We start from the raw sequence: 12,819 nt of genomic DNA on the forward strand, positions 1-12,819 counted from the left end.
CAAGTTATCTATCTGCAATTCAGTGGGGATTGTAAGAGAACAAAACCTTTGAACCACCTCTTAGACCGTCATTTCCTGACAGCGAGACGAAAGCAAAGCACTGCCGATGCTGGAAATCTGAAACAAAAGCCGGGAAATGCTGGAAAAACTTAGTAGGTCTGGCTGCCTCTCTGTGGAGAGAGAGAGAGAGAAAGAGAGTTAACGTGTCAGAGCTCTGAAGGGTCACACGGACTCTGTTGCTCCCTCCACAGATGCTGCCAGGCCTGCTGAGATTTTCTAGCCTTTTCTGTTTCTATTTCTTAACCGGCGCACTGTTAAAATTGCTTCTTAGAAAGTCTTTGGGTCGAGTTTCAATCGTGGGTCAGCACACTTTTCATTCAAAGCTTCATGGACTTACCTACGTTACAACAGTGACTACACCTCAAAAAGTACTTGACTGGGACATTCTGAGGTCATGGACGGAGCTATACAATACAAGTTTTTCTTTCTATCCCCATCCCAGATCCCAGTCTTCGTCTTGTATCTTTTTCACGGGCTAAGGGGGATCAGAAAGGTTTATTAGAACAGCCCACCCTCCCTCATATTCGCAAGAGTTCCATCTGTCCAGAACAGATGCATTAGGAACAGCTTGCCTCTATTCAAAGAGTGGTCAACAACTGGGGTAAGATCGGCAATAAAGTTTGGAATGTTCTAGATGTATTCGGACACTCCAGTTGGAAGAAAACATGAAGGAAACTACTGCTAGAAATGCTGGAGAAGGGTTGTAGATGTAGAAACATTAGTTCAACCTTTCTCCCTTCATAGGGTCTGCCCGACCCACTGAGTATTTCCATAATTTCCTGCTTCTATTTACTTTTGCCGCAAAGTCATTTTAAAGAACGTTTTTGATTAATTTTCCCACATTCCCTGAAACAACATGGAATAAATCAGTTCTGTTGAAGGGTCATGAGGACTCGAAAAGTCAACTCTTTTCTTCTCCGCCGATGCTGCCAGACCTGCTGAGTTTTTCCAGGTAATTCTGTCTTTGTTTTGGAATAAATTAATGCGGCCTCATCTCTTATTTTCCAAAAGCACTGTTTTACATTGGTTGCACAGGCAGAAAACTCAAATTATCTATCTACAATTCAGTGGCGATTGCAAGCGAACAAAACCTTTGGACCATCTCTTAGGCCATCGTTTCCTAACAGTTCCTAACCAATGATGTGGAAAATGAGAGCTATTCTTCTTAAAAGCATTGGGTGCCCAGATGAGTTTTAAAAGGGTGAGGTAGGTCTAACTGAAGTTGTTAACTTCTCTGGCCCAGTGAGGGACACGCATGGTGTTGGATCGGTCTTCTGAGACTGTGAAAAAGGTACAAGGTAAAGACTGGAATCTAGGCTGGGGGAGAGGGAGGCTCGTTATAGGGAATGCTGTGAGTAACTGCAGAAAAGGCAGAGAAACTGCATGTTCAATGTCGAGTGGGACAACACATCTTTGTGGGGAAATACTCTTTATTTTGTAACATCACATGAGGATAAGCTGAATTGACTGGACTAAGTGAATTGGATCGTAATTGTTGCTCTGTACATTCATCGTACTGCAAAATAAAGCAGTTTGGTGACTAAAGCCTTAAGCCGTTTAAGTGTTAATTCAGTCCACCGTCAGAAATATTGAAGAGTCATGCAGGGTGAGGGTAAGACACTCGGATAGTAAGATTCCCAGTTCATATCTGTGTAAACGTCCCTGGATTATACTATCGTCAAAAATAGATATTGCAAAGCAAGGGTTAAATCTCGTGAGAGGCCGGCTTGCTTTACTGCACACCACTGGGTCGACGTATCTATGGGACACCTGGAACTTGTGTCGAGGAGATTTCGGGTACAAGAGGGATTTATTTCGAAGAGCCGGTTGGGTTTTTATTACATGTTGACTCATGGGTCTATATGGCTGACTTGCTCTCACAGCTGAAGGAGGCTATACAGAACCTTTCATGCCATCAAGTACTTGATGAATGTTTAGTCATCAAGGATAAACAACATCAATTGAACTGTCGCTGGCCTTGGCTCTGCTCACAACAAGGCTGAATCCATAGTCAACAATTACTCAGATTTCTCCACGAGTTTGGTACAGTTGACTTTAGATGAATATAAACACAATCCAAGCACGGGATCTCTCTCTGTCAAGCCTTCCACCCTCTGACTCACACAATATGTAAAGTTCACAATCCTAACTTAATTGCAAAAGACCCAACCCCCCAAGGATATAACGTTACCCAATTATCCAGTTTACAACACTCCTAAAGAAAATGGCACAAGTTTCAAGGCTTTTGTCTGGGAATTAAATATAACTGTTACACACTTTAATAAAGATGGGATTGCTGAGTAAAGGTCTTGTGCCAGAAAGGCTTACAACTGGTACTTTAATTAGTTGGATAATAAAGTTTCAGCTTCAAAGGCCCACTTATTCATGTCTTTCTCGGTTAAAGGCTTTGATTGTCAAAGTTAACCACTGCATGAACTACCATTAAACCCATCATAAGCTGCTGCTGATATTATAACCGTGCAGCTTATTCCGGTCTCTACTTTAAATGAACATTGCCAGTTCCTAGTTCAGCCCAAGGGCACGGAGTAACTCACCAGCACAACTTTCATCCACAGGAGTTGGAATTCAGCCGTGACTGATGGGTTGAAAGTCAGAACTGCAGCAAGGAAAAAAGGTTTCCAACAAAGTCAAGTGGATTTGACTCTCCACTGCAGCAGGTACCCAGGGGACTTGTTGTTGAACTATCATCCTGGCACAGGGTGGTATGGATGGCTGGGGTGGGAACAGCAGACAGCTGCAGTCAGGGGATCTCTTTTTTGACTCTTTAAAGGTGCGTGGGAGTCGCTGGCTGGGCCCAGCATTTATTGCCCATATCTAATTGCCCTTGAGAAGGTGGTGGTGAGCCGCATTCTTGAACCGCTGCAGTCCCTGTGGTGTAGGTACACCCACAGTGCTGTTAGGGAGTTCCAGGATTTTGACCCAGCGACAGTAAAGGAACGGCCGATATATTTCCAAGGCAGGATGGTGAGTGGCTTGGAGGGGAAGTCCCAGGTGGTAGTGTTCCCATGTGTCTGCTGCCCTTGTCCTTCTAGATGGTGGTGGTTGTGGGTTTGGAAGGTGCTGTTGAAGAGGTGTTGCTGAGTTCCTGCAGTGCATCTTGTAGATGGTACACACTGCTGCCACTGTGCGTCAGTGGTGGAGGGAGTCAGTGTTTGTGGATGTGGTGCCAATCAAGCGGGGCTGCTTTGTCCTGGATGGTGTTGAGCTTCTTGAGTGTTGTGGGAGCTGCACTCATCCAAGCAAGTGGGGAGTATTCCATCACACTCCTGACTTTTGCCTTGTAGATGGTGGACAGGCTTTGGGGAGTCAGGTGGTGAGTTACTTGCTACACGATTCCTAGGCTCTGACCTGTTCTTGCAGTCACAGTATTTATATGGCTGGTCCAGTTCAGTTTCTGGTCAATGGTAACTCCCAGTGGGGGATTCAAGTGATGGTAATGCCATTGAACATCAAGGGAAGATGGTTAGATTGTCTCTTGTTGGAGATGGTATTCAAGCAATTAAGAAGGCAAATGCTGTGTTGGCCTTTATTGAAAGAGGATTTGAGTATAGGAGCAGATGTCTTACGGCAATTATATAGGGCCTTGGATAGGCCACACCTGGTGTGCAGTTCTGGTCTCCTTACCTAAGAAGGATATACTTGCCATAGAGGGAACGCAACGATAGTTCCACCAAACTAATTCCAGGATGCAGGGATTGTCCTTTGTGAAAAAGAGGCCTTCATTCTCTGGAGTTTAGAAGAATGAGAGGTGATCTCATTCAAACGTGCAAAATCCTTACAGGTCTCGACAGGGTAGATGGAAGAAGGATGTTTCCCCTGACTGGTAGAGAATGGGGGTGGGGGGGGTGTCTCGAACCAGGGGACAGTCTTAGAATAAGGGGAAGATCATTTAGGAATGAGATGAGGAGGAAGCTCTTCACCCGGAGGACGGAGAATCTGACTGACTGCTGCTGAGACGATATTGCGCGGTGAAAATGGTAGAGAAAGCATCAGCAGTCAGGGCTAACTGGCACACATCGATCCAAGAGCTGTGTGCGTTGGACATCGACAGGATGTGAATGGGTGAGAGGCATAGAACATGGGCAGTAGAGATTAGAATGAACTAAAGTTTGGAGGAGGGGGGCGGGGGCGGGGAATGAGAAGCCAGCCAAGAGAGCATTGGAATAGTCGACCTGGAGGTAATAAAGGTGAGAATTTCAGTGACTGCTGCTGGTGTGGGTGGGGAGGAGATGGACAATGTTAGAAAGGTCTCTGTGATGGAGAGGACAAGGGACTGGAAACTTGGCTCAGGGTCAAATAGGATGCCGAGGCTCCTGTGATGAGGACATTTACTGCCCATCCAGTGTTGCCCTGTACTTAATGTGCATTAGGAGTCGCGAACAGACCGAATACAGATGCCAGGTTCCTTTCCCCGAACAATATGAGTGAACCAGTTCATGTGTGATGCATTGGGATTCCACACAAAGACAATGATTGGGAAGAGGATTCAGTCTCTACAATGGGAGTGGTTTGATGGATGGCGATTCTGTAGAGTGGGGGCTGGTACAACCTGAAGGCTTCAGCAGTAAGGAGGAAGAGCTCCCTTTTTAAAAAAAAAATTATTAGTTTGTGGCGTCACTGGCCAGCATTTATTGTCCTTGTTCAGAGGGTAGTTGAGAGTCAACCACAAGTCACATGTAGGCCAGACCAGGTAAGGGCGGCAGATTTCCTTCCCTAAGGGACATTAGTGAACCAGGTGGGTTTTTACAACAATCGGCAATGGCTTCATTAGACTTTGAATTGAATTATTGAATTCATATTCCACTATCTGCCGTGGCGGGATTCGAACCCGGGTCCCCAGAGGATTACCCTGGGTCTCTGAAATACCAGTCCAGTGACAATACCACACTACACCACCGCCTCCCTCACAGAATTCCCCAAAACGGGAACAAAGGGAAGGAGCTTCCCTTTATTGGAATTCTGTGCATTGGCACGTGTCACTGGAACACACTCGATTTATTAATTGGGATGAATCATTGTTGAAGCTGAACCCCCGAGACCAGTCTCCAGCTGCACAGCAAAGGAGGAACCTGGCTTTCTGTCAAGCCTCCACGCTTACTCTGAAGAACCAGAGTGTCAGCCAAGCAAATGGATTTCCTGCGAGGGGCACGGACTGTTACCAGAGACACACGTGTGCACGTACAAGTGTGTGTGGTGTGTGAGAACGGACAAGGCCTGCATTTTGGCTCCGGAATTGGCTGGAATTCACAGCTGAATTACTGTTAACAATCCATGAGAGTGAGGCATCTGGTCCAATACAATGAAAGAAACCCACACAATTAACACCAGATCAGCTAATCCTTTGGTCAGGCCTTGAGAACTGTAAAAAATTTCCCAAGTGCTTCTTGACTGTGCTTTCCCAGTCCGAGAGGTGGCGGGGGAGGGGATTCCTCTTGAGAGGGAAGTGATGAATCATCAATGTGTGTAGGAAGGAGCAAGGACGCTGTTTCTACTCTTTGTATTTTCTCAATCTCCAGAGATCCTAACTCCTCAAAGGGGAACACTTATCCACAGTAAAGCTGTTCTCCTTAGAGGAGAGAAGGCTGACTGGGGATTTGATTGAAGGGTCCAGAGCGAGTAAATAAAGAGAAGCTGTTGCTAATGGCTGAATGGTCAATAACCAGGGGTTGTAAATTAAAGGTGATTGACATAGGGGTGGCCTGAAAGAGTATAACTCTTCTGCCACCACTTACACCACATATCAACCTGCAAGCGAGCTCCTTGTTCCTGACTGCTATTCGGCACTGTAGACTTTTTTTATTGAGTGTCCGGTTGGCTAGCTGACCAGATGTGAGGCAACTCTTTGTTCCACAGCTCAAGGTACCTTGACATGCAGTGAAAAGTGTGGAATTGAAAACAAAATGGTACTTGGATGATGGCGGGGGGACTATCTATTGGAACAGAAGCTACCACAGGAAGTGCTTTGGTCATTGCGATCCTGATCTTACATCATGTCCATGCTCATCCAAAATTGGTGTTTCCTCCACGCGTGTAACACTCAAGTTGAATTTTTCACTGGCGCGTCGATGTGTCCAAGGTCAGATCTGGATTAATCACCCTTCACCCAGCCACTCCTCTGATGTGGGGGAAAAGGCCCTTTATAGAATGAGCAATTAAATTGTTTAAAAATTCTTTCATGGGGATGTGGGCGTTGGGAACACGGCCAGTATTTGTTGCCCTTTGAAGTCGTGGCAATGAGACATTTGCAATGCACTGATAGGGTGGTGGATACAGATTCAATCATAGCTTCCAATAGGGAATTGGATAAATAGCTGGCAGAGAAAACCATTGCAGGGATAAGTGGAAAGAGCAGGGGGTGGGGGGGAGGGGGTGGGACTAACTCTTCGAAAGAGCCAGCAGAAACTCAATGGGCCCAATCGCCTCCCTTCTATGTTGTGTTATTCTATCATCCTACGCACATGCTACTTTCATATACCTTCTCTTTTCAATGGCAAGTTTTGTCACTTATTTTCCCTACTCCCTGTTTGGACTTGGTGTAAACCAATCCACAAGACCACAACAAAGATGAGCACATGACCAGACCTCTGAACCAGAGCTAGTAGCCCACTCTTGGTGGTAGGCGCTGATGCCGGGGGGACTATTTGCTTTGCATTGAGAGTCTCCTTCTCTTGACGATAAGGCTGAGATCAAGGAACCTTTGGGACTGACTCTCATCCAAGGGACTGATCTGAAGACAGTCGCTACCCATGGGGTCACTCTTAATTCCTGAGCAGTCTTCGCCCTGCCAGACAGTCATGGACTGGGCCAAATAAGCAATGATCCATGAACCAATGCACATACCTGCAGTCCAGGGGGACCAATATGTCCTCTTGGGCCTGGCAACCCACGCGGACCCTAAAAAAGAAGAAAAGCACATGATTAACATCTAGTTTTGAATGAGTACAATCCACGAGCCAATTATAAAGAGCCTTACTCACTGGTTCACCAGGCAACCCTCTAGGTCCTACGGCTCCATCACCTCCCTGCAAAGGAAGAGAGAGAGAGAGAGGGAAGAAATCAGTAATATTCTGGGTCAGACACTCACGGTAAATATTTTGCTGCCATTTGCCAATTCCTCTGTATGGTTTCAGTTATATCTGCTGAACAGGAATCGATCGTTTAAGAATCATTTCCAGCAGAGTAAACTCTGAACACAGAGCAGGGCCGGAAATAGGACGTGACCTTACTCAGGTTACAGGGACCATCTTAATACACTCTTCATGTTAAAGGGGCCCAGGAGAGGAGACTCCTTCAGACAGGAGGGAGATGATAATGGCTTCAGCATGGTGCGCAAATCCCATTCAAAGAACCCACATCCCCAGTGCCGAGATAGATGGCAGATATACAACGTGCACGGTTACCTAAGAAGGCAGGAACAGGAGGAGGCCACTCAGCCCCTCTAGACTGTTCCACCATTCAAGCAGATCACGGTTTTACAGAATGACTGAGGTTTAATGCCACACTTACCCTGACACCATTCTCTCCTGAAGGGCCAAGTGGCCCCTTTGGACCGTAATTACCCTGGAAAAGAAAGGACTGAATGTAATGTGGAAACACAAGCACTAGTCATGATGCTTAAGGTCTATCTTACTTAAGAGCTCCAACTCATAAGAGTCGCACTCACATTAAGGAACCAACTCAATCTGAGAAATGAGGTAAGGTTTACTCTCGTTCCCCTCCCCCCCACCACCCCGACCGCCTTCATAGCAGAAGCGCCACGCCCACCAATTCAACCTTCCGGCCAATTCTCCGCTCCCTGGATCGCCTTCCAATTGGGGATAGCGGAGGGGGTGTGGCCTGAGGGGGATGGGAGATCGATTCGCACGCCCCATGGGAACGGCGCTCCTCGGCCTCCACCTCAGTAAGAATGTTGCTGAGGGGAGTGCAGTCAGCGAGGGAGGGATGCATTGGAGGCAGGAAAGGCAGCTACTCCATCACTCTCCCCCCACACCCCGCCCCCACCCCTACCCCCCGCACCATCAGTCTCTTCGAGCTCCTTGTGCAACGGCAAGCCCCCACAAGGCAAGACAACCAGCCTGGCCTTTAAAGGTTAGGAAGCCTTGAACTCTCACCCTGCCCTGACCTCCCGCTGTGCGTAAGCTGCCTCCTCAGAGTTGCCAAGGGCGTCGGCCCAGCGCGGGGCCCGAGCAACACTGGGGAAAATCGCAAAGTTGGCGGAGGGCGGCGGTCAATTGACCGGTTGTCCGCCTCAGGCAGCCAATCAGCCCGTCCGCGGGAAAAGGCGGGAAGCCAGCCAGGCACGTTTTTTCTCCACCAGTACAGGCTGTGTTTGCTTGTAGACCAGCCCATACACAAGGTGGCAATACCCAACAGTGCCCAAGGTGAAAATTTTAGTGCCACCACAAAACAACAACACAATGCAATCGGACAAGATGGCCGCACCCAGGAGGGACACCCCCAGGACTCCCGGCCACCAGAGGGGGGAAAAAAACCTATGGTGACGCTCTACATTTGTTCACCCCACCCTCCCCGGCTCCAAGGGTCTGGTAAAATTATCCCCCCCACCCCCGTCAATTCTGCTTCTCTCTCCGCAGATGTTGCCGGAGCTGCCGAGGGTCCCCGGCGTTTTCTGCGGTCACTTTGGCCGAAATCCCCCGTCCGGTTCACACCGTGAGCGTTCTCCGGTCCGCCTCACCACCCCCCAGCCAAACCTTGCGCCATGTCCCACACAGGAACCGCATCGCGGGAGTTTTTAAAACCTCCCGGTTAGTCGTTTCCTCTTTACTTTGGCTGGTCCTTCACGAGACGGATGAAGAACCATCGCGACTGAAAACTAATATTTAACTGGGCCTTGGGGCAGGAACGATAGGGAAAGAAAATCAAATTAAAAATAAAAGCTGAAGAGGAAGGATTGTAGCAGAGTAGGTTCAGTCAATAATTTACGACATCCAATTTAAGTAGAGGTTCTGACAGCTTTAATTGCTGTTGTTCAGGACCATTTTCTGCTGCTCTCCAAACTCCGACATTATAACGCTGGCCCCTTCTTCACTTTCACAAATGGAAAGAAATGAAAAGATTTCTTGTTTATATTGACCCCCTCGCGACCTCAGGATGCCTCAGAGCACTGACAGCCAGTGGAGCCCTTTGTGGGAGTGCAGAGAATCTGCTTTTGTGATGTGCGTTGAATAATGAATGTGGGACTACAGCTTCCACCCCCCCCCCTTCCCCGCTCCCCTCTGGGTCCTGCTGCAAGACCTCGCGCGCACCCTCCCCCCCCCACCGAGACAGGGCTCCGGTTTAGGATCCCCTCCAAAAGACAGCGCCTGCTACACTGCGGCACCCCCTCGGTAGCGCACCGGGAGCGTCAGCCTGGAACTGTGTGCTCAAATCTCCGGAGGGGGACTTGGACCCGCAATCTTTGGCGCTGAATTTTATGCTGCCGAAGGGGGGGTCCCCTGACCACTGGCATAAGAGGCAGAGGGGAGTCCGCCTCCTCCTAACTGGCTCTCCCGCGGCCATTTAAATGGCTGTTATTGGCTTGAGGCAGGACTTCCGCCCACCCCGCCTCAGGGAGCTGCGACCGGCAGCTCTCTTGTCCCAGCAGCGCCACCCGGCGACGGTGGCCACTACCGGGACTGCAACAGGCCTGAGGAAGGCATTCAGTCATGGAGTTTGGGGTTTCACGAGGGGTTTGGGGGGGTGGGGGGTGGGTGGCACTGGGATCATCAGGGTTGGGTGAGAAGGGGAACCCGGGGAAGTGGTTGGGGGAAAGTGAGAGTTACCTTGGGGGAGGGGGGGGAGCCACCGATGGGCATGGGTGGGCGAAAAGGAGGCTTCTCCACCCCCCCCTCCCCGACATTGCCTGGCTACCAGTCCAACTGGACATTCAGCAGCAGCCTCCCCTATCGCAGGGAAAATCCCGGCAGTGGTGGATGCGGGAGGATGTTAAGATGCCTTTCATTGGCCGCTTAAGGGCGTCAAATGGCCCATGGGTATACGGGCACCCAACACCTCCCCCGCCGCTGGGAAAATTACACTTGGGGGGGGGCAGGTAGGTGACGGGCATGACTAAATTGTCCTGCGCCCAATGTTCCATCAGCCCCCTGCCTGCCATCCTACCCCCGGGGTGAGAGGGGGCAGAGGGCATAAAATTCCAGCCTCAAACTCCGAGGTGAGAATGTTTCCCCCTGACCCCGAGCTGCAGCTTCCGATGGAAGTGAAAGCAATAGTGACAGACGCACGAGGCAAGGAGGTCACTTACAGCTCATCGCCTGACCAGACGCCTTGTAAAAGTTCCCCCACACCCGGGGCGTTCCTTTAACCAGAGGGACGCCAACGGAGCCAGACACCCGAATCGCAAAGGGCCGGTTTCACCGAGCGCTTTTTAATCATTCGGACGGCTGGCGATTGGCGTCGAGGTCACCAGCTCCGGCTGGTGCATTGTGGGTGGTGGTGACACTGCCAAGGAATGGGCCTCACAGGGCAATGGTCTGGCCTGGGCGGCCGCCGTCACGGTTCGAGCCATTTCCCTCGCCTTCCGCTCCTGGAGCGAGGGGTCCACATCTTCCCCGGCCTGCCCTCGAGCGGCCGAGGGTTGTCCGAATCTCCCAACGGAAAGTCGACACCTGGGGCCTCACCTCTCGGCGCAGTCCCCGGGTTGCGGGTGGCGACGCCTACAATCGACCGGGCGGTGCTCCATCGAGAGGTGGGGCTGCTATCGGTTTGGAGGGCGCGGGGGGGTGCGTTCCAGTAGGGGCTACGGGATTTCGGGCAGGCAGGCGGGTTCTATTTTTTTTGAGGGGGAAAGTCAAGAAAGGCGGCCGAACCCCGGCCACACCAGGCTCCTGGTCCACACGGCAAAAACCTGCTGAGAAAGGATTCCCTCAAGGCCCAGGGACCGAGTGGACGGAACCCGTGTTAATGTAGTTTCAGAAATTCGCCAGGTGAGGGGTCTCCCAAAACATGAGGAGCCAATCCTGGGCTTCTGCTGTCTGAAACGGAAGGGGCTGAGGGCTGTGTACTGCTGAGGGCCCCCGGAGGGAGCTTAATTTATATTGGACAGCTCTCCTTGAGCAGCAGAGAGCTCCGAAGCTCCCGCTGTGCTGGGTATTGGCAACGAGGGAGCAGAACGGGGCACACACACCTCGGACAAACCTGACAGCCCGGTCAAAACCCGGTCAAGATGGCAGAGCGCAGTCCGAGACCAACACACCAGGCCAAATCCAATCGAGGCAGGGAGATTACTGCGCCAAGGCAGCAATAGTCAGCTGACTGGGCAGCTTTCGTTGCCTAATGTGCGTAATCAGGAAGTGTTTTACCCTTACATCATTGGCATAACCACGAGAGACGCAATAACTCTGGGGTGGCACATTTCTGTGGCTGGTCAAGGTCCAAGAAAGCTAAGTGGGCAATGACACGGTTAATCCATCATCAGACAAGCCACAAAGCAGGTAAACGTCCCTGGTTTGATTCCCTCTCTGTGCCGAATAATCTAATCTTCCTTATGGTCAACAGCGGCATTTCTGAATTAAAACGGACATAAAATTGGATGGGCCTCTGCTTCTGATTCCCGTCCAGTGAGCCTTGCTGGAAGAGTAAAGCATATCTGAAACGAGTGAGTGCGAAGTAAGGGCAACCTCCAGTTCGACTGTGATGCCCATTCTAGCCGGATAGCCCTGCCGACCCCAATCATCGACCCTCACACATCCATGATGGCCACTTGGGCAAGGTAAGGGGCACCAGCAAGTAGCCGTGGCAACCGTACCCCAGTGACACGGCCAATACTCCTCCTTCCTTCCTCCTGGAGGTAATCACAACCGACCCGGGAAAATGGCACAGTGGCATTCACCCGAACCGTGCCCATTTCTCCAATCGACAAAGTCAAACACCAGCTGTTTTCTTACCCTGTCTCCTTTATTCCCAGGCAAGCCAGGTAAACCATCGAACCCCCGATTTCCCTATTACAAGAAAAACAACGACAAATTAAGGCACACTGTAATAACCCAGTGAATAAACACTAGGGGGGCATGACTCACATTTACATCTCAGTACAACACACAGCAGCCAACCCCCACAAATGATTCCCCCTCCCATCCCTCTTCACCCGATGCTGTCCGCGTCACCTTCTCTGCTGATAGCTCTTCCCAAGAGAGCCAGCACAGACAGGGAGGGGGTGGCGCAGTGGTATTGTCACTGGGCTGGTATTCCACACACCCAGGGTAATACTCTGGGGGAACCCGGGTTCAAATCCCACCACCAATTTGAATTCAATTCAACCTGGAATTAAAAGTCTAATGATGACCATGAAGCCATTACTGATTGTTGTAAAAAAAAACCCATCTGGTTCACTAATTCCCTTTAGGGAAGGAAATCTGCCGCCCTTACCTGGTCTGGCCGACATGCAACTCCAGGCCCACAACAACAATTTGGTTGGCTCTTAAAAACGCCCTCTGAACAAGGTGGGCAGCAAATGCTGGCCTAGCCAGCGACGCCCACATCCCACGAAATAAAGAAATGGGTCGGGTCATTCTGCGCTCTTGTCATGTTCCAATTGCACAAACCAAGATGTCCTAACACACACAGCTCCAGCTGGAGAGGGATGAACCACCCAATTGCCAGAACAGAACATCACTTTGCTGAGTAATCTTAACCACAAAAGGACGTTTTTTTTCCAAACTGCTCTTTTTAATTCAACAATATTTAAATGAGTTTTTAAACGTGGTGCAAAAAGGAATAAGA

At 50.0% G+C, this 12,819-nt stretch overlaps 1 protein-coding gene across 1 annotated transcript in view; it reads right to left on the reverse strand.

Moving 5' to 3' along the window:
* LOC144668908 (uncharacterized) overlaps nt 1-12,819 on the reverse strand; it is a 253,801-nt gene that overhangs the window by 118,019 nt on the left and 122,963 nt on the right. Inside the window, exons 18-21 of the mRNA XM_078531379.1 lie at nt 11,985-12,038; nt 7,588-7,641; nt 7,059-7,103; nt 6,922-6,975 (exon numbers count right to left, since the gene is read on the reverse strand). Coding sequence (XP_078387505.1) covers nt 6,922-6,975; nt 7,059-7,103; nt 7,588-7,641; nt 11,985-12,038 — 207 coding nt within the window. The remainder of the gene's footprint in view (nt 1-6,921; nt 6,976-7,058; nt 7,104-7,587; nt 7,642-11,984; nt 12,039-12,819) is intronic.

The sequence above is a fragment of the Cetorhinus maximus genome, chromosome 28 (assembly GCF_964194155.1).
Source record: "Cetorhinus maximus chromosome 28, sCetMax3.hap1.1, whole genome shotgun sequence".
NCBI lineage: Eukaryota > Metazoa > Chordata > Chondrichthyes > Lamniformes > Cetorhinidae > Cetorhinus > Cetorhinus maximus.